Source organism: Macaca nemestrina, chromosome 7, assembly GCF_043159975.1.
Source record: "Macaca nemestrina isolate mMacNem1 chromosome 7, mMacNem.hap1, whole genome shotgun sequence".
Taxonomy (NCBI): domain Eukaryota; kingdom Metazoa; phylum Chordata; class Mammalia; order Primates; family Cercopithecidae; genus Macaca; species Macaca nemestrina.
In genome coordinates, this window is record NC_092131.1 from 153,282,193 (window position 1) to 153,301,096 (window position 18,904).

Sequence of the window (18,904 nt, forward strand, 5' to 3'; positions counted from 1 at the left end):
TTGACATCATGAAAGCTCTCTCTCTGGAAAGGTGCTTTCTCTGCTCGAAACCCAAGGGAGTTCTACTTCAAAGATCAGGAGTAAGCTAATGTGAAAATTGATGCCTGTCAGATCCTTTAGGATTAAGATAAAACCTTTATTCTGGCATGGTACAGGGAACGAAAGGATGTCTGAAATGTGAGAGTCTCAATTAGGAGCTTGTCCACCCCATATTTGCCAGAGTATTAAATGTTTTATTACTGCATGTGATCATTGATGTTGGACAAAACATTTCCACAGCATCAACTATCAGATTGGAAATATATTTTAATTAAAACAAATTATACTGTGAGTTAGTCATTTTAATTCCTATTAGTTGTTGATCATATTTATTTCTTCAGGAAGGAAAGTTTTACAGTTTTAGAGGGAGAGATGACTGAACTGTGTAAATAATGCAGTGGAGAATAGAGATGGATAACCATATTTAAGAACTCAAACTAAATTAGCAGGTACTTGCCATCTACAAGACAGTCACTTCCAAGGATACTTTTTTATTTCTTATGGAATTACACCAATGTAATATATTAATTTTATTATTTTTATATCATGAAGGATATATGAAGATTTATTCTTTCTGGTATAGGTATGATTACCACCTTCCTCTATCTTGTAAACAGAGTAGTGAACTAAGGCAGCATTTTATTTTATTTTATTTTATTTTATCTTTATTTATTTATTTTTTTTGAGACAGAGTCTCACTCTGTGGCTCAGGCTGGAGTGCAATGGCGCAATCTCAGCTCACTGCAACCTCAGCCTCCTGGGTTCAAGCAATTCTTCTGCCTCGGCCTCCTGAGTAGCTGAGATTACAGGCACCCGCCACCATGCCCAGCTAATTTTTGTATTTTTAGTAGAAATGGGGTTTCGCCATGTTGGTCAGCCTGGTTTCAAACTCCTGACCTCAAGTGATCCGCCTCCTTTGGCCTCCCAAAGTGCTGGGATCACAGGCGTGAGCCACCATGCCAGGGCTAAGGCAGTATTTTAAGTTCAGTAAAAGCATGCCTTCTTATGATAGAAATTAAAATTCCATGCCATTCTTTAAAGTTATTTAAAATTCCAAACCAATCTTTAATAACATTACTAAACAAATTAAATTAATGGTAAGTATGAATCTCTTAAAAGTTACGCTCTCTGGCAGCCATACTTCCTTCCTCTCTCCTTTCCCTCATCCTGGAGGTTCTTAACCTAAGGATTTAATAGTCAGGAATGTATCACGCATGCCTTGTGGTATTGCAACCATGTTCTCCCCTGTACTGAAGCTCACTTGGAAATACCTCCATGTCCTATTTTATCTCATGCATATATTCTTAATTTATTCAACTCTTTATTTAATGACTACTTATTGAGGACTTCCCATGGGTCAGGCACTGTGCTAGGTGCTAGAGCTAGAGACACAACTGGCACTCTTATAGTTTGCAGTTTAGCAAGGAAGACACACCTTAAACAAATGCCTACAAGTATGATGAGTGCTTCAAAGCCCAAGATGCTATGGGAAGAAATAATGGGAAAACCTAACTTAATTTGGGGGGCTGTAGAGGCTCTCTCTAAGGAAGTGACAATCAAACCAAGGCCTGAAGGATGAGTGGGAATTATCCAGGCACAGAGAGGGAGGTAGGAAGCAAGTAGGAAAGGGACATAGGGAGAGAGGAAGAGAGAGCAGGGGAAAGAGAGAGAGAGAGAGAAAAAAAAGTAAATGGACACCAGAACTAAGCATGCCAAGACCAGTTCCCAGATCACTGGGACAGAGAGAGAGCTCAGGAGTAAAGAGAGAAGGATGAGTGTCGAACCTACAGCAGTGTCCTAAGGATCTTCATAATGTTCAGTCCTGCCCAAACACCTCCCTTCCCAGCTTGTTTCCCTCCTCTCCATTAAATAGTCAGCATAGCCACATCCGTCCTGTCCTCAATAACCCAGCTTCTGAAGGGAACTCACGAATGAAAGTCTAGAAATGGACATTTCTAGAATTATGTTGAATGGGCTAAATCACAGTACTACCACAAGAAAAAGGGGACATGGCTTCCCTTCTTTTTTCCCCCAAGAGTTCTCAACTTGATTAATTAAAAAAAATTATTAAAACACCCATCTCCAAAAACATAAATTTATGAAGGAATTAATGGATATGAAAGTATTTCCACATTTATTCAAGATTTTTCTTTTTGTAAGTGTAGTCTTGCCATATAATTTAATTTATTGTTTCAGATTATCTTAGTTTTTTTCTTCTTTATACCAACAAACAATATAACCCCTTATTCTTATTTGCATATATATTTCCCTAAGCCACTATGAGAAGATCCAAACACATTAACAAACTTTAATAAAAGTTTGTTTGGAGCCTGGGATATATTTTTATAGAATTAATCCTAGCCATGATGGTTGACTCTTAGACAAGTGTACTATATTCTACTATTCTGGTTTGCCTATATTGAAGCTTAAATGTATATTTTGTAGTGACAGATAAAACAATAGAAAGTTCTATTGCATACTACTTTTCTTAATGGTGGCTCTAAGATAATGATTGTAACTGGGAACTTCAGAATCTTGAGGAGGTGAGATGGTGTTTGCAGTTAAGAGAAGTCCCTCACCTAGATACTTTGCTCCCCCGTAAATCACTGAATTACAACATCGTTTCCATAAAAAAACCACTTCTGAGTTCCAGTGAGGAACCAGAATGCTCAGAGGCTATCTCTCCAAACCTTAACTAGTAAAACCATGGTGGGATAAAGGACTCAATCCATGTCCCAGTGGCCATGACATGTAAGGTCTCCCTCCTACTATGGCAGGAGGGATTTTCCTACTACAGTGTCATTTTATCCCTAGGCACCTATAAATCAACTAATCCTGCCTTGAGACCTGTCTGTGATTACTTGGGCATGTTTTTTTGTTTGTTTGTTTTTTGTTTTCTTTTTAGACGGAATTCCCCTGTTGTCGCCCGGGCTGGAGTGCAATGGCTCCATCTCGGCTCACTGCAACCTCTGCCTCCCGGGTCCAAGCGATTCTCGTGCCTCAGCCTCCCGAGTAGCTGGGATTACAGGCATGCGCCACCATTCCCAGCTAATTTTGTGTTTTTAGTAGAGATGGGGTGTCTCCATGTTGGTCAGGTTGGTCTCGAACTCCCAACCTCAGGTGATCCGCCCGCCTTGGCCTCCCAAAGTGCTGGGATTACAGGCGTGACCCACTGCACTTGGCCTACTTGGGCATGTGTTTTTAAAGTAATCCGAAATTCTTTACCAATGAGTAATTTAAGAACAGTTGCCAGAATAGCAAATATGTAGTTTTTGTGGCTTTTCCCAGAGATTCATATATAGGCATTTGAGAGATACCTATAGAAAAATTTTCAGTAACCTCCCAAGAGATTCATTTATTCAAATATTGACTTCAAACGTGAATTCCAGTGTATTATAAATACTGCAGTAGCCTCTGGTTGTTGAAAGAGTTAATTCTGTGTATCACTAGACATAGAAAAGATCCTTATCCTTCATACTTGTGGAAAAAATCCCTCATGGAAAACAATAATTAGCAAAATAGAATAATGTTTCCCTGACCTTCCAGTTAAAATTGAAATGTTGATATTTTTAATCAAAAAGACATTAAGTTCCCACAAACCCTAAGGGCTTCCACTTTAAAATGTTGTTACTTACAGTGTATACACTTTGTATATATTTATTTTCCTCTACCTTTGTATATATTTAGGAAAGTTGGATAGGGTCTTGGAGTAACACTTGGCACAAAGAACTTTTGGAAAGCATACTAGCTGGCACATGTGTCTAAGCCCTCGTGAACCATACACTTCAGCCTAGAATGATTTTAAATTTGGGTCTGGGGTGGGCTTTTTTCTTTTTTTAAATTTAAGGCAACATTACCAACTTAAATATGATGGCACATATGAAAAAGAAACGGATGGCAGTTTCTTTCTTTTTTTTTCAGTACGCTATTGTGCACTTACAGGTGGCAGTTTTCAAGAGAGGCTGGACATAAACACTGATGCTTTTGGTGTCATCCTACGGGATGGTACAATTGATGTGGTTAGCTCAGGCTAACGCTTTGTGAGGGGCAGATGCGTTATCACCCTGTGCTATGGGTTGATCCAGAGTCTTCAAAACGTGATGGGGTTAAATATGCCAACAAAGGAAGATTGGATAGACATGCAGTCATTTGTCCAGTTAGCTGATAAACATTTTTCTTTTGAGCACGTGCTTCATCCCAAGCACTGAAGGTGCAGAAGATACACAGACTAGATGGGTTCTAGTCTTTCCTCAAGGACACGAGGAATTTGCAGTCTGAAGGGGAAGACAGAAGTAAACACATTCTTGCAGTATATCATGAAGTGGCACCCAAGGGAGGGAAGGATTCAGGGGAAGGCTTCCTGAAAAAGATGGTTTCAGAGCAGAATCTTAAAGGACAAATAAGAATTAGGTAAAGAAAAGGAGGGGGAGGATATTGCAGTAAGAGATAAAGCATCATGTATGGAGGCCCAGCATCAATGACTAAATAATAACTGAGCATCGTGGGAACTATTTATCGAATACCTGCTATAAGGCAGGCACTATGCTCAGTGTCTCACCAACATTATTTCACTTAGTCCTCACAACAGTATTTTAAGCCAGGCACCCACACTTTACAGATATGAAAACTGAGTCTTAGAGAGGTTAATTAACTCATCCCAGACCACTCAGATAGTAAGAGATACCACAGGGATTTGAACTCAGGTCCATATGAAATTTAAAAGCTGACCTCTAGCCAGGCCCGGTAGCTCACACCTGTAATTGCAGTGACTCTGGAGGCTGAGGCGGGAGGATCACTTTAACCTAGGAGTTCGAGGCTGCAGTAAGCTGTGATTGCACCAATACACTGAAGCCTGGGTGACAGGGTGAGATGTTAACTTAAAAAAAAAAAAAAAACTGACTTAGCCACTTTCAAGCACTTTAGATTTTATTTCACTTTCAGTAAATTTTTATGAACAGGCATTCCTACATAAATGGTTATTTAATAATGTATAAGTTGTATACACATGTGCTAATATATTAATATGCATATATCATAAAACACACAAATATAGGAAAATTTAAAGTTAGAGTAGATGATAAATGAACATTTTTTACAAAGACTTGCTAATTACAACAGCTGGATGCTATCATTAGATAATATCTCAAGGTCTAGTATGCATTTAGAGCATTTATTGAAAAAGAAAATAGATTTAATTGCTGATAATTTGAACATTTGAGGTGCCAAAGCTCTGATCTGATTAGATCATTCTTGTTTATAAGCTCATAATGCAGCTAAGGAGGAGCTTGTACTAAAAGAATTATCCTTAATCCTTCATTTCTTTGCAGTAATTTTTTAGCCGCTTTCCATTTGTAAAAGCAAGTTTAGTTTAAACTAGATAATATAACTTATAAATCCACTTAAGCAAATGGAAACTGTCTTATATGTGCAAAATGTACAAAACAAATGAGGCACCCTGTCAACTCCTCCCTTTGTAGAAACCTCACTCTTGTTTTAGGATACCCCACATACAGAGCATGGCACATTTCAAGATGACATGTCACAGCTGACAGACAAGGAGTAAAGGAGAAGCAGGTGGTATGACTGCAGACTTCTGACTGGGCTTCTCCTGCTTGGTGTATTCTTAGTTTCCACCTTGGTGTATTCTTAGTTTCCATACTATGAGTTACAAGTATCATAGCATTATTCACCCTGATGTGAAATTCAGTATGTGGTTGGTCCTTGGAGCACACTGAAAAGGTTTAATGACTAAAGCAATAGAAGGACTAATGTTGTCTTTCATTATGGCAAAGGAATGTCACTAGTTCAGGGGCAGCCTCATGATGACCCTGAGCACAGCTGGCTAGCTATATGGCTGGCACATATTCTGTTTAACTAAATAATAGAATAGAACTTAAATAATAGAATGAATTACTCACATGATATGGACTTTGGAGGTTGTATTCATCTGGTCTTATGCTGCTAATAAAGACATACCCAAGACTGGGTAATTTATAAAGGAAAGAGGTTTAATGGACTCACAGTTCCACATGGCTGCAGAGGCCTCACAGTCATGGCAGAAGGCAAAGGAGAAGCAAAGTCACATCTTACATGGCAGCATGCAAAAGATCTTGTGCAGGAGAACTCCCATTTGTAAAACCATCAGATCTGAGACTCATTCAGTAGGAGGAGAAGAGTATAGGTAAAACTGCCCCCATGATCCAGTTATCTCCATCTGACCCTGCCCTTGACACATGAAGATTATTACAATTCAAGATGAGATTTGGGTGGGGACACAGCCAAACCATGTTAGAGGTCTAGTGAAAACTGCTAGGAAAGCAGAGATCTAGTCTGGTCTGGAAGGTCAGGGAAGGCCTTCCTAAAGATAGAGATGTTTAAGTTAACATCTGAAGGATGACGGTGATGGAGAAAAGGAGAGAAGAACATGTTAATTAGAGGAGACAGCCTTTCGATGTGAGATCATACTGCAAGACAGCCAGTGTGATCCCAGGCAGAGGCTGGGGAGGAGAGAGGAAGAAGGGTAGCTGGGTAGACACAGCAGGGCCTACAGCTTGTTAAAGAGCGTGGGAAGCAATTGAAGAGGTATATGAAACTTCTGAGAAATGTGACCGGATGTGCAGTTTTCAAAAGATTATTTGAGCTACAATGTGTAGAATAGAATGGAAGGAGAGAGAACAGATTAATAGAGGAGGAGGAGATAACCTGAGGCTTGAGTTCTTTTCATTGAATAACAGAATTAAACATCAGCAATTGGTGCAAGGCTGAGGTTGGCAAGAGCAAACTTTGAGCATAGAAAGAAGCCAGACTTCCTACTCTTAAGAATTTTATTGTATTCATTCATTCACTTATTTATAAATTAATTTAGTTCACAGGAAATAAGGATCTAAAATTAATCAGTTTTGAAAAGGAGTTTAATTATAGATATTCAAGTTCAATATGACATGTGTGTTTTCCTGATTCCTGGGCAACCCCTCTGAGCAGTGTTGAGTGTGGGTTTGCTGTTTGCTGAGACTATCAGCCGTCTTTCTTCCATGGCCAGTCAGTCCTCTTTAGATCTTCTTGCTTGTCTTCTGTCTGCTGTTGATGTAATTGGTTGGCTGGGGGCTGGGTCCGAGAGGGGAAAGAAGCCCAGTGAGAGGGTGGCTTTCTCTCAGAGACTGGTGCTGCTTTTGATTTTCCAGGTCAAACCTAAAAGTTAATATTCAATCATTGTATAGGGTGGGGCATAGCCTTTAGGTTTCTATGAATTCTAGACTCAAACATGATTCTATTTACTATTTACAAAGCAAAAAACATAATGTATTGATCACTACTAATCACTACAGGTAATGTCCATCCAAGAGGGGTGCAGTCCCAGCGAGATACCTCATTATTGAAGCACACGTGCCGAGTAGATCTCTTTGATGACCCCTGCTACATTAATACACAGGCTCTTCAAAGTACACTTGGCTCTGCTGGAAATCAAAGCTCAGCCCAACCACTGGGGAGCCCTTGGCACTGCGGAAGTAAGTAGCTACTCACTGTCTGTATTCATTTCTTAGGGCTGTTGTAACAAATTACCACAAACAGAAATTTATTCTTTCTCAGTTCTGGAGGCCAGAAGTCCATAATCAAAGTGTCAGCATGGTTGGTTCCTTCCGGGACCTCTGGAGGAGAATCCATTTTATGCATCTCTCCTAGCTTCTGGTGGCTACTGGCAATTCATGATGTTCCTTGGCTTGTAGACACATCACTCTAATCTCTGCAACTGTCTTCATATTGACTGCCCCTGTGTCTCTATTTCTTCATCTCCCTTTTCTTCCTGTTACAGGACAACAGTCACTGGATTTAGGAGGAGATGAAATGATTGGATGAGATGAGACTAATCTCATCTCAAGATTGTTAATTTAATTACATCTGTGAAGACCCTTTTGCCAAATTAGGTCGTGTTCACAGGTACCAGGGATTAGGATTTGAATTTATCTTCTTTTTTTTTTTTTTTTTTTTTTTTTTGAGGCAGGGTCTGACTCTGTCACCCAGGCTGGGGTACAATGGCATGATCACAGGTCACTGCAACCTCTGCCTCCTGAGCTCAAGCGATCCTCTCATCTCAACCTCTGGAGCAGCTGGGACTACAGGCACACAACACCATGCCCAGCTAATTTTTGTATTTTTTGTAAAGACAGGGTATCATCATGTTTGCCCAGGCTGGTCTCAAACTCCTGGGCCCAAGCCATCTGCCTGCCTCAGCCTCTCAAAGCATTTGGATTACAGGCACCACCATGCCCGGCCTTGAATTTATCTTTTTGAGGGTTACTGTTTAACTAATTGTACTATCTCGCATTTCAAGGAGGCTGTTTTCTTGGTCTCATTTTCAGGTGTTGAATTATCTTTCTTTACCTCTATCCTTCACCACAGTTAATATTGATTAGAGCTTTGTGGAGTTGTTTAGGGTTTCAAGGTTTGGAAATGTTGATTTTTGAATAATCCTTTCAAATACTTTAAATTTACTTCCAACTTTTGATTTCTGCTGTGTACTTTTGCTGAAAGAAGGGCTGTCAAGGCCGGGAGATAATTTTGAATTTGTTTATTTGCATGAATCACAGTGGCTACTGTTTCTGTTAGGGATAGCATTAATTTTATTCATTTCAAAACCCCTTAATAAGTCATCTATAAAGCACTAAAATAAGTTGGCTTCTTTCTTCACCCATGTACTGTGGGTAAAACACAATAAGACAAACATCTTTCCTGTCAAATTACTATCAGGGGTAAATGCATAAACAGGAACATAAGTAAAAATAAAACAAGCCAAAAGTCTATAATCAATGGAAAAATAAACAAACAAAAAATGCTTTTCATAAAATATTGAAGCTTGTTGTGTTCAGAGATTGGCATGCTGTCAAATTTGGTTTGAACCAGTCACTGAGAAGATCCTTTTAATAGTCCAGGAGATTTCTCCAGAACTCCCAAAGACAGCTTTCCAGCTAGTGTGGCTGCAATGCAAGACAAAATTGAAAAGATTTTGTTGAGCCTGGACCTCAGCAGACCGTCTTAACTGTCTAGATGAAGAACCAGGGGTCCTCGTTGTCAGCCAGGTGACAAGTGGTCCCTCTTTATGCTGACTTTCTAAGATCACTCCTTTTTTTTTTTTTTTTTTTTTTTTTTTGAGATGGAGTCTCACGCTGTTGCCCAGGCTGGAGTGCAGTGGCGCGATCTCGGCTCACTGCAAGCTCCACCTCCTGGGTTCACGCCATTCTCCTGCCTCAGCCTCCTGAGTAGCTAGGACTACAGGCGCCCGCCACCGCGCCCGGCTAATTTTTTGTATTTTTAGTAGAGACGGGGTTTCACTGTGGTCTCGATCTCCTGACCTTGTGATCCGCCCGCCTCGGCCTCCCAAAGTGCTGGGATTACAGGCTTGAGCCACCGCGCCCGGCCTTTAAGATCACTCCTGACACCCTATCCAACCAAGCTGGAGTCTCTGGAAGCAGATGCTAAGATGAAGCTTGGCAGCAGGGTCTGTAACATGATCAATATCAGGAAGCAATGGAGAGGAAGTAGGATTGGCCGGAATGGGAGATGGGACTGCAACGCAGGACTGACAAAGCCTCGGCCAACACCAAAAAGCCCATGTGGTCTGTCAGAGTTGTCCTACATTGGGCCCAAATGGCTGGCCCTATATAGCCCCATTTATCTCAGTCTTGGGATGTGGGCCACACCAGGAAGGTCAAACCCTGGCAGCTGAGGCAGAGCCAGAAGGGCTGGTTAGCTGCAGGCTGACTGCTGACACCTGGGGCAATGGTGCTTCCTTGAAGGGAGATTTGGGTAGTGCATCTCCGTGGCTACCACAGAGGACATCTTATGTGGTGGGTGATGAGATGTGAAACAAATTTAGATTTTTGCTGTTAAGCTTACTCATCTGTGCAATGGGCAATGTCCTATGTGGATAGGTAATGTTTGTTACAACTTTTTGGAAAAAAACCCTGTCTGGACCTTAGATTTTATAAGAGTATATTCTTGATACTTTTCATTTCATGGACTTTTCAGAGCCACACATATTATCAGAGAACTTATTTAGTGGGTGGCCCAAATTACGTGATTTGGAATATTCTTTGATTCACAACTCCAGTTCCTTTATAATTTAGTCTCCAAAGTTAAAATTATTCATAATCCAAGCAAAGGAACTTTGCCTTTTGTCATAGGCCATTCAATAATATGAAATGGCAAAATTAATACATAACAAAATTCCTGTCATCCATTGAAAATAAATAAAGTCTGCCTTGTCCAAAATTGTAATGTCAAAATGTATTTTCTCTGACTCTAGCCTTTTTTCCCCCACCTTTCTCCCTTTCCCTGCTTTGGTGGCAACATATTGAATAATTTAGGCCTTTGGTACGCTCTCCCTCTTTATTTACTGTTAGGATTTAATGTACCATAGCCCTTCTGGGCTCCTTGCTGCCCTCTTGAGATTAAATTCAACATTGCTCCCTCCAAAACAAATCCACTCCAAAACCTTAAATTATGTTGATTTAAGAACATTTAATAAAGAGATGGAGTGAGGCTTCATGGCTTACCTGGTTTTTTTTTTTTTTTTTTGAGACGGAGTCTCGCTCTGTCACCCAGGCTGGAGTACAGTGGCCGGATCTCAGCTCACTGCAAGCTCTGTCTCCCAGGTTTATGCCATTCTCCTGCCTCAGCCTCCCGAGTAGCTGGGACTACAGGCGCCCGCCACCTCGCCCGGCTAGTTTTTTTGTGTTTTGTAGTAGAGATGGGGTTTCACCGTGTTAGCCAGGATGGTCTCGATCTCCTGACCTCGTGATCCGCCCGTCTCGGCCTCCCAAAGTACTGGGATTACAGGCTTGAGCCACCGCGCCTGGCCAGGGCTTACCTGGTTAAAGCGCCTGTCTAGTAATAAAGAGATGGAGTGGGGATAGCTTTATACATACTTTTTAATAAAATGTCTTAACTTCACCTTTAACCTTCCCCCATAATGGATCCTTCTGTTTTCTTCCTTCCTCCCTTGAAAATCCTCTTTAGCTTCTTTAGACATATTTAGCCTCCCTTAGCCGGAAAAAAAAAGCTTTTGATAATTCAGTATAACCAAACCAAACAAAAACACATCCAGAGTTACTAAATATCTCTCAGGCATGCTCATAGGGCTCCTCAGTTCATCCTGTCACACTACGAACAGAAAAAAGGTTCCGACACAGTCTCACCAAACATGGCACAAAGATACCATGAGTTCCGGTACTAGTTTTTATTTTGATTTATTGTTAGTTTCTGTCTCAGTTGCCATAACAAATACCGCCCCCACCCCCCCACCCCCACCAAATGCTGTAGTGTAAAAAGGGCTGACATTTATTTATTTCACCTAAAAGCTCAAAGATTGGTGCCACGGGATTGGTAGGGGAGCTTTGTCATTCTCAACATCTGGCTTCCATCTCTGGTCCAAAGTGGCTGCTTGGGCCCTCATCATCACATTTGCATGCAGCTAGTGGGAAAGGAGAAAAAAGAGGAGCACATATATATTTCTTTAAAGGACATGACCAGAAGAGGCAGACATCATTTCTTTTTACCTGCCATTGGCAGACCATAGATATGTGGCCACACCTAGCTGCAAGGAAGGCTAGAAAAATTACTCTAGCTGGGTGCCTAGCTAAACTTAGGAGTTCTGTGATGTAATGAAAGGGAGGATAGATATTGGTAGATGACTAACTGTCTCTGTCACAGTACACCTATCTGCCACTCAAATATTCGTGAGCTTTTCTTTTCACATAAAACATATTTGCCCTCTCCCCAAGGAAGACATTGCAAGTACTTATACAATTACAGCATCTAAAATTAGATGAAGATCCTTATTATCTGCCAAGTTGTCTGCCACCCTCCATACCCCAAATTAATGGGGGAATAGGAATAAGATAATAGCAGTAGAAACTCACATTCTCAAAAGGGAGGAATGCAACAGCATGGGACAGCAGCCACTGGTCCACAGCAATGACCAAATCTGGCCAGGCTAGAGTTCTGAAGACTGAGCTGGAAGTGGAGAAAGCGATTTGCTTGGGTACTGGTTTGGCTTTATGAGAGGACTTTTGGTGTCCACTGTCATCTGTGGACCCAGACCATGCCATCTGGGTTGTTCCTGCCATTATTCTCCACGTGCACACTTAAAGTAGATATTGGAGAATGTGCCTTTCTCGGGGGCTTTGCCACTTTTACAGCCTATTTCCCACTGTGGTCATGAGAAATTCGAGTTTGCTTCAGGGGCCAGAAGCCGTGGACAAGAAGGGATTGTGATTTATTTGGCAATGTAGTTTCCTTGAAAACTTAGCAGCATTCCATTTTATTAGCTTAGAGGCAGTTCTGTATGAAGATTTCCACAATATTTCTCTGTTGTCTTTTTATTGCCCAAAACATCCATAGTGATATCCATTCTCTCTTTCCTGTTATTGGTAATTTTCTCCTTTTTACTTGATCAGTCCTCTTTCAGGTTTATTAATTTTATGGATCTTTCCAGTGTGCCCAGGTTTGGGTTTAATTTTCTCTGTTGTTTTTTGTTTTCTATTTCATTGATTTCCATTTTATCTTTATTATGTTTTCATTCTACTTGCTTTGGATTAAATTTTCGCTTTTTTATCCATCTATTTTTTAAAATATTGGCTTCATTGTTTTATTTTCACAATAAAATATTTATTCCCCTTGACCTTTATAGATTATGTGAAGTTGGAGATCTAACTTAATTTTATCCATGTTTGTCAATTTTCCAAACACTATTGATTGAGTAGTCTCCTCTTTTCCCTGATGCTACTTTCTATTATATCAAACTCTTCGTATATATGTGAATTTATTTCTGGGATCTTTATTATGTTTTTTCTATTAGGCCCCTTGCCTTTTCTCAACCAGCATCTTAATTACTATATACTAATTGCTACGCCCTAGTAACGTGTCTAACAGACATTTAATTCTTTCTTTACATTACAAATAATTTTTCTCTGGGTACTATCTGAACCTCTCTCTCATTTATGCTTAACATTTCATGTTAACATCTTTTTCTACCAAATTTTCAGATACTTTGTGTAAATGAACATATTTTTCCTCTCAATGCAAATACATTTTTATTTTAGAGTTTTCATACACCCAATAATCCATACTAATAAACAGTGTAGTCAATTATCATTATTCACAGATTCCATATTCGAGAATTAGATTACTTGCTAAAATTTAGTTGTAACTCCGAAATCAATACTCATAGTCCTTTTGTGTCATGTGTGGCCATGCACGGAGCAACAAAAATTTTCAGTCACCCAATATGCACATTCTCAGCTGATGTCAAACAAGACAACGTTCCACTTTCTTGTTTCAGCTCTCAGTTATAATAATCCCCTTGTATACCTCCTTATTTTACTCTCTATTTTAGAAATTTGTCTATATAAGCACACGATCTTCACTATTTTAAATTGCTCTATAGTATTGTATGAGTGCATCATGATTTACGTAATCAGTACCTTATTGAAGGACATACCAATTTTTCCAGTGCTTTGCTAAAATAATAATTAATACTATAAAAATTGTTTTACAGGTGCTTTTTAAAAATGGGATTCATCAGTGTGCCATCTTTACAGTTCATATTGGTTTCTTTAAATGTCTCATCCTTTCTTTCTCATTGAGATTACTTTCAATTATTTAATCCAGATTTTGCATGTTAGATTTTTTTCTCTTCCTTAAACCATATTTTCCCTTTTAGAGGTTTTGCCCATTAGATCCATTTGGATGTGGATAGCCATATCTATACTGTGCTTTCTTTAAGGTCTGATTGTGAAAAATATGTCTTTAAGTGCCAATGGGAACTCCAAGATGATATGATTTACTTTCTTTCATAATTCCTATCACTTTTTTATGGTTTCAGTTAAATCTAGATTGGCCTTCCTTATTACTTCCTTAACCTTCACTACTCCTTCTGAGAAAATATGATTATATCAATTCAACAATTTATTAAATATTATGCATAAATTATATATAAATAACCATATTTAGATTATAAGTATTATTGTCAATGTCAACTTATGCATTAGAAAAGGAGCAAGATAATGGATAATGTACCACAGTGTTAAGAGCAGTTTTATTTAGTGATGAGACCATAGGTAATTAATTTTATTTGTTTTTCTCTTTGCTAGATTTTAAAAAGCTAGTATGTGTAACTTTTAAAATTAAACAAAGTAAACAAATTGTCATCTATTCTGGCAGAATCAGATTTTCCGCAAATGTTTGGATGATTGAAATCTCCCAGTGGAGTACCTTGTCCTTCTGCTAATTTGGGAAACTGTTAGGAAAACATTGTCCATTTCCTCTGGTTGGCCCATGATCCGTTGCCTCTTTTCAAGATGATATAATGTCTGTTTTTCTATTGTTTTGTCTTTGTCCAAAAGCTCTTCACCATAATCTCAGAATAAACCAAAGCCATCATGCATTAAGATGTGTATACCCACACACAATGTGTGCATGCATTCCTCCCACACTCACACGCTTTTTCACACACACAAACACACATATAGCGACTCATTAGAAGTTATCCATTGTGCCTGAAAGCAGGCAGCACTAAGGCCAGTTACAAGTATTATTCATCAAATCTGCATACATTTTGTCAGGCTATTTCTGGCAACAATAGAAAGATTTGATTGTAGAAGAGAATGTTTCCAGCCATTAGATTTAGATGAATGATACTTTTTAAAAGATCTGTTTGTGAATACTGCATTATAACTGTGTGCAGAAAGAAGCCCTCAAGTAGGGACAAAACTGTAATGTATTGATAGAATTGAATTACGACTACAGGACACTGGTTGCCTACACCAGTGACTTCATGGGATGATCACGTGTAAATTGTAGTCATACAAACTCATAGTCAAGAGAATTTCTCATTTGCAAGACCCTTACCTAAGGACATATAAACACTTCTTTGAGTTTATGAAGATAAAGACTGGTTTCTATTTAAAAGACTCTTTGCGTTTAAAAACAAAACAAAACAAAACAAAATCTAGTTTCTATGATTATTTTCCTGGTAAATTTGCCTTATTAAACACGCAAGTTTCAGACATAAGAACCTGGTTTCAGACATAAGAGTTTTACGTTATTACTTTTGGAGATGCTGAAGGCTGACCCAAATAAGGGATCTTTGTGGATACTACTGAAGTAAAGTGGCTAGATTCTACTAAAAGAAAGATTTTCACATCCAAGGCAAGGGCCTTAGAGTTTAGTAATTAAGAATCTAGGCTTTGGAGTCAGATAACCTTGTTTCAAATTTCAGATCTACAACTATTAGCAGTGTAAATTTAAGTCCCTGAACCTTCCTTTTTGTTTGTTTGAGGCACGGTCTCACTGTCGCCCAGGATGGAGTGCAGTGATGCGATCTTGGCTCATTGCAACCTCTGCCTCCCTGGTTCAAGCGATTCTCTTGCCTCGGCCCCCCAGGTAGCTGGGACTACAGGCATGTGCCACTATGCCTGGCTTTTTTTTTTTTTTTTTTTTTGTATTTTTTGTAGAGACCGGGTTTCACCATGTTTCCCAGGCTGGTCTCGAACTCCTGAGCTCAGGTAATCCACCTGCCTCGGCCTCCCAAAGTGCTGGGATAACAGGCATGAGCCATCCTGTCCAGCCACCCTTTCTAAAGATTCATTTCCTTGCCTGTCTAATTGTGAGAGTTAAACAACATAATGTATGTAAAGCATTTAGCAGTTTCTATCATACTTGATAAATGAGAACTACGCAGTAACTATTACCACTATTATGAGTGTGGATAGTACTATAAACTGCTAATTGGAGGTCCCTTCCCATCCCCAGTGCTCTCAACTCTGGACAACACTTAGTAGGCAGTGCCTTGGGGAGCTGCCTTGGGTTATTCCTCCCTGATGATTTGTCTTCTTTTACCTCATCAACTCTCTTTGTCCAGGCAGGTGAATGATACAAACAGCAAAGTGGTCCTTCAGTAGGAATGCTGTGAGGTTTAGCAAAGTTTTGAAGTTTTGGGTCAGAAGAATGACTAGACACACATTAGTAATTCAGTTTTAAAAAGGGGGGACAAGAGCTAAATGCTAAAAAGTGGGGATGGTCTAAAGTTATTATAGCTATTTTCAAAGCGTTTGGAAACGTTGTAGAAATTATTTGTAATCCAGGTACAGCATAAGCTTTTTTCTCTTTAACATGCAACCCCTGGGACATAAAGAGCCTCTCTCTGCAGTTATAAAAGCAGTTCTCGTGGGTCTGTTCCATTTCCCATCTGAAAGAAAAACTCCTGCACCTGGGCAAGGCTTCCCTGGTAACAGAAGCCAAAGGCAATGTTTGGATCTACCATTAAATTAAAGCCTGTTGGGAGTTCTGAAAACAAAAATCTCATTTCTTCCCCAAGCAGTATTATTTAAGCAATGCCTGGCACACAGTAGGACCTCAGGTTATATTTGCTGAGTGAATAAATGAATGAATGGATGGATGAAGCGGTAACTCGATGATGTCTCTCTTTGTGTTCTGACTTCAGAGGCACCAGAAACTGTTCAGCCGGGTGCCACAGCCCAGCCTGCCAGCTCACATTCTTTGCCACACATTAAGCAGCAGCTGTGGAGTGAAGAATGCTATCATGGCAAGCTGAGCAGGAAGGCGGCAGAGAGCCTCTTGGTAAAGGATGGGGACTTTTTGGTTCGAGAGAGTGCAACCTCCCCCGGCCAATATGTGCTGAGTGGACTACAGGGAGGCCAAGCAAAACATCTTCTTCTGGTGGATCCTGAAGGCAAGGTATCATTGACTTCTCATTAGAGGTTTCACAGGATGTTGTTCTATTAAGCATAACCTGAATCATTTCCAAAACCTGGTATTGAATAGTGCTCAAGGCTAAGTGTTTGCTTTTTCTGGAACCTTCCAGTTGGAGCAGGACATGCTAACTAGAGGGTAGTGGAGGGGTTAGAGTAGGAGGCCACCCTGGAGTATCAAGCAGAGGACAGACTCTTTCTGCCCTTTTCAGTGCAATTCAATGAATTAAATGAATACCTGCTATATTGAAGTAAAGGAATTTGCAACTGACTGTTGTTCAGTATCACATACATAGTCCTTGCTCTCAGAGTGCTGATAATTTCATAAAACAGGTGCTTAAATAATTATAATGTAAAGCTGAATGAGATAAGAACGGTTCAACCAAAGCATTATGGTGTTTCTCAGAACAGAGAGATCGTTCTGGTTGAGGCAAACTGAGAAGGCTCCTTATAGGGTCCATCATGTAAAGCAAACCTTGAAAGAAGGCAAGATTTCAAAAGAGGGACATTTGGAGTATAGGGAGGGAACCATAGGTGCAGACAGAGTCATAGAATGGTATTAAGCCAAGAGAAGATGAATGACAGTAGCAAAGGATGCCTGTAGACAGAAAATTATCCTGGGAAAGGTACATTAGAGCCATCCATATGGGGCAGAAATGCCTAATTTGCCAGGCAGTGGGGAGGCATTGGCAGTTTTGAGACAAATGATGCAATCAAAGCCCATGTGAGTGGTGACATCAGCAAGATGGCAGATTAGGAAGTCCCAGCCCTCATTCCCCCAACAGAAACAAAGAATTAACAAACCTATATCGACCAAAATACCTTTATGAGAGCCACAGAATTCACTTCAAAAGTTGTAGTACCTCAGGTGAGCATAGAGCTGAAAACAGTCATGTTGAAACAGGTAAGAAGAACAATTTCACTTTATCTGCATCAACTCCTTCCCCACATCAGCATAGCTCAGTGTCAGGAAGGAATTCCATGTCTCATGACCTCTCCCTTGGGGGAATGGGGGAAAGAGAAGAGTAGAGCTTGCATGCCATGTTCTGGCTTTTCAGTGGGTTGCCTGAGGGACTGCTTTCTGTCTCACTTCACATAGAGTGCTCATGGTACTGCCATATTTTGGATGCCAGGAGCCACTGAGAACAAAGAAGAGCACAGGGTAGCTTGCTGCAGCTGGCACTCCTCACTAGAAATAGGAGAAAGTACACAACTTGAAGGTTCTCCTTCAGAAGGGAGGGAGGGGAGTGAAGTATGTCCAGAATTCCAACTTTTTGGAGGGATGCCTGATGAACCAGTTATCTGTCCTGCCGCTTGGGGCACTGAAAGGAAGCTGGCATACCTTGGATGCCTGTGACCACGGAGAACAGGGAAAGTGGGGTGGCTTGCTGCTATAGAACCAGAGAACTTGCAGTGCCACAGACATCAGAAGGAGCAAGAGATTACAAATTCCTGAAAAACTGGCAAACTTCTGTAATTGAAAAATTGAACACACAGGCCCAGAAAAGTCACATCCTCCCACAGAAGATTTTAGAGACCCCCAGGACCTCTATTTGGGCTGGTTGGTGTGATTCTTCCCTTGTATGATGCCAGTTTGTAAGGAAAAAGAGAGGTGGCCCAAACAAACAAACAAAATAAATCTATAGAAACAGATCCTAAAGAAACAGAGGCATATGAATTAACTGACAAAGAATTCAAAATAAGTGTGGTAAAGATGCTGTATGAGCTCAATAATACCATCCATGAACAAAGTCAGAATATCAACAGAGGGAAAGAAAATATAAAAAAGAGGCAGACAGAAATTTTGGACCTGAAGAATACAATAACTGAACTGAAAAACTCACTAGAGGGGTTCAACAGCAGACTTGATTAAGCAGAAGAAAAAAAGCAAACTCAAAGAGAAGTCATTGGAAATTCTTCAGAAAAAGGAACAACAACAACAACAGCAAAATTTTAAAAAGTGAAGAAAGCCTAAGGGATTTATGATATACTATCAAGCAGACCAATTTATGCATTATTGGATTTCAAAAAGGAGAAGAGAGTGAAGGAGAAGAAGGAGAGGAAAAGGGGGCAGAAAGCTTATTTAAAGAAATAACGTC

The 18,904-nt window shown here is 40.0% G+C and overlaps 1 protein-coding gene across 1 annotated transcript in view; it reads left to right on the forward strand.

Moving 5' to 3' along the window:
* Window positions 1-18,904, forward strand: part of LOC105490670 (SHC adaptor protein 4) — a 142,654-nt gene that overhangs the window by 114,540 nt on the left and 9,210 nt on the right. The window contains exons 10-11 of the mRNA XM_011756531.2: window positions 7,365-7,544; window positions 16,538-16,791. Of these exons, the coding sequence (XP_011754833.2) occupies window positions 7,365-7,544; window positions 16,538-16,791 (434 nt within the window). The remainder of the gene's footprint in view (window positions 1-7,364; window positions 7,545-16,537; window positions 16,792-18,904) is intronic.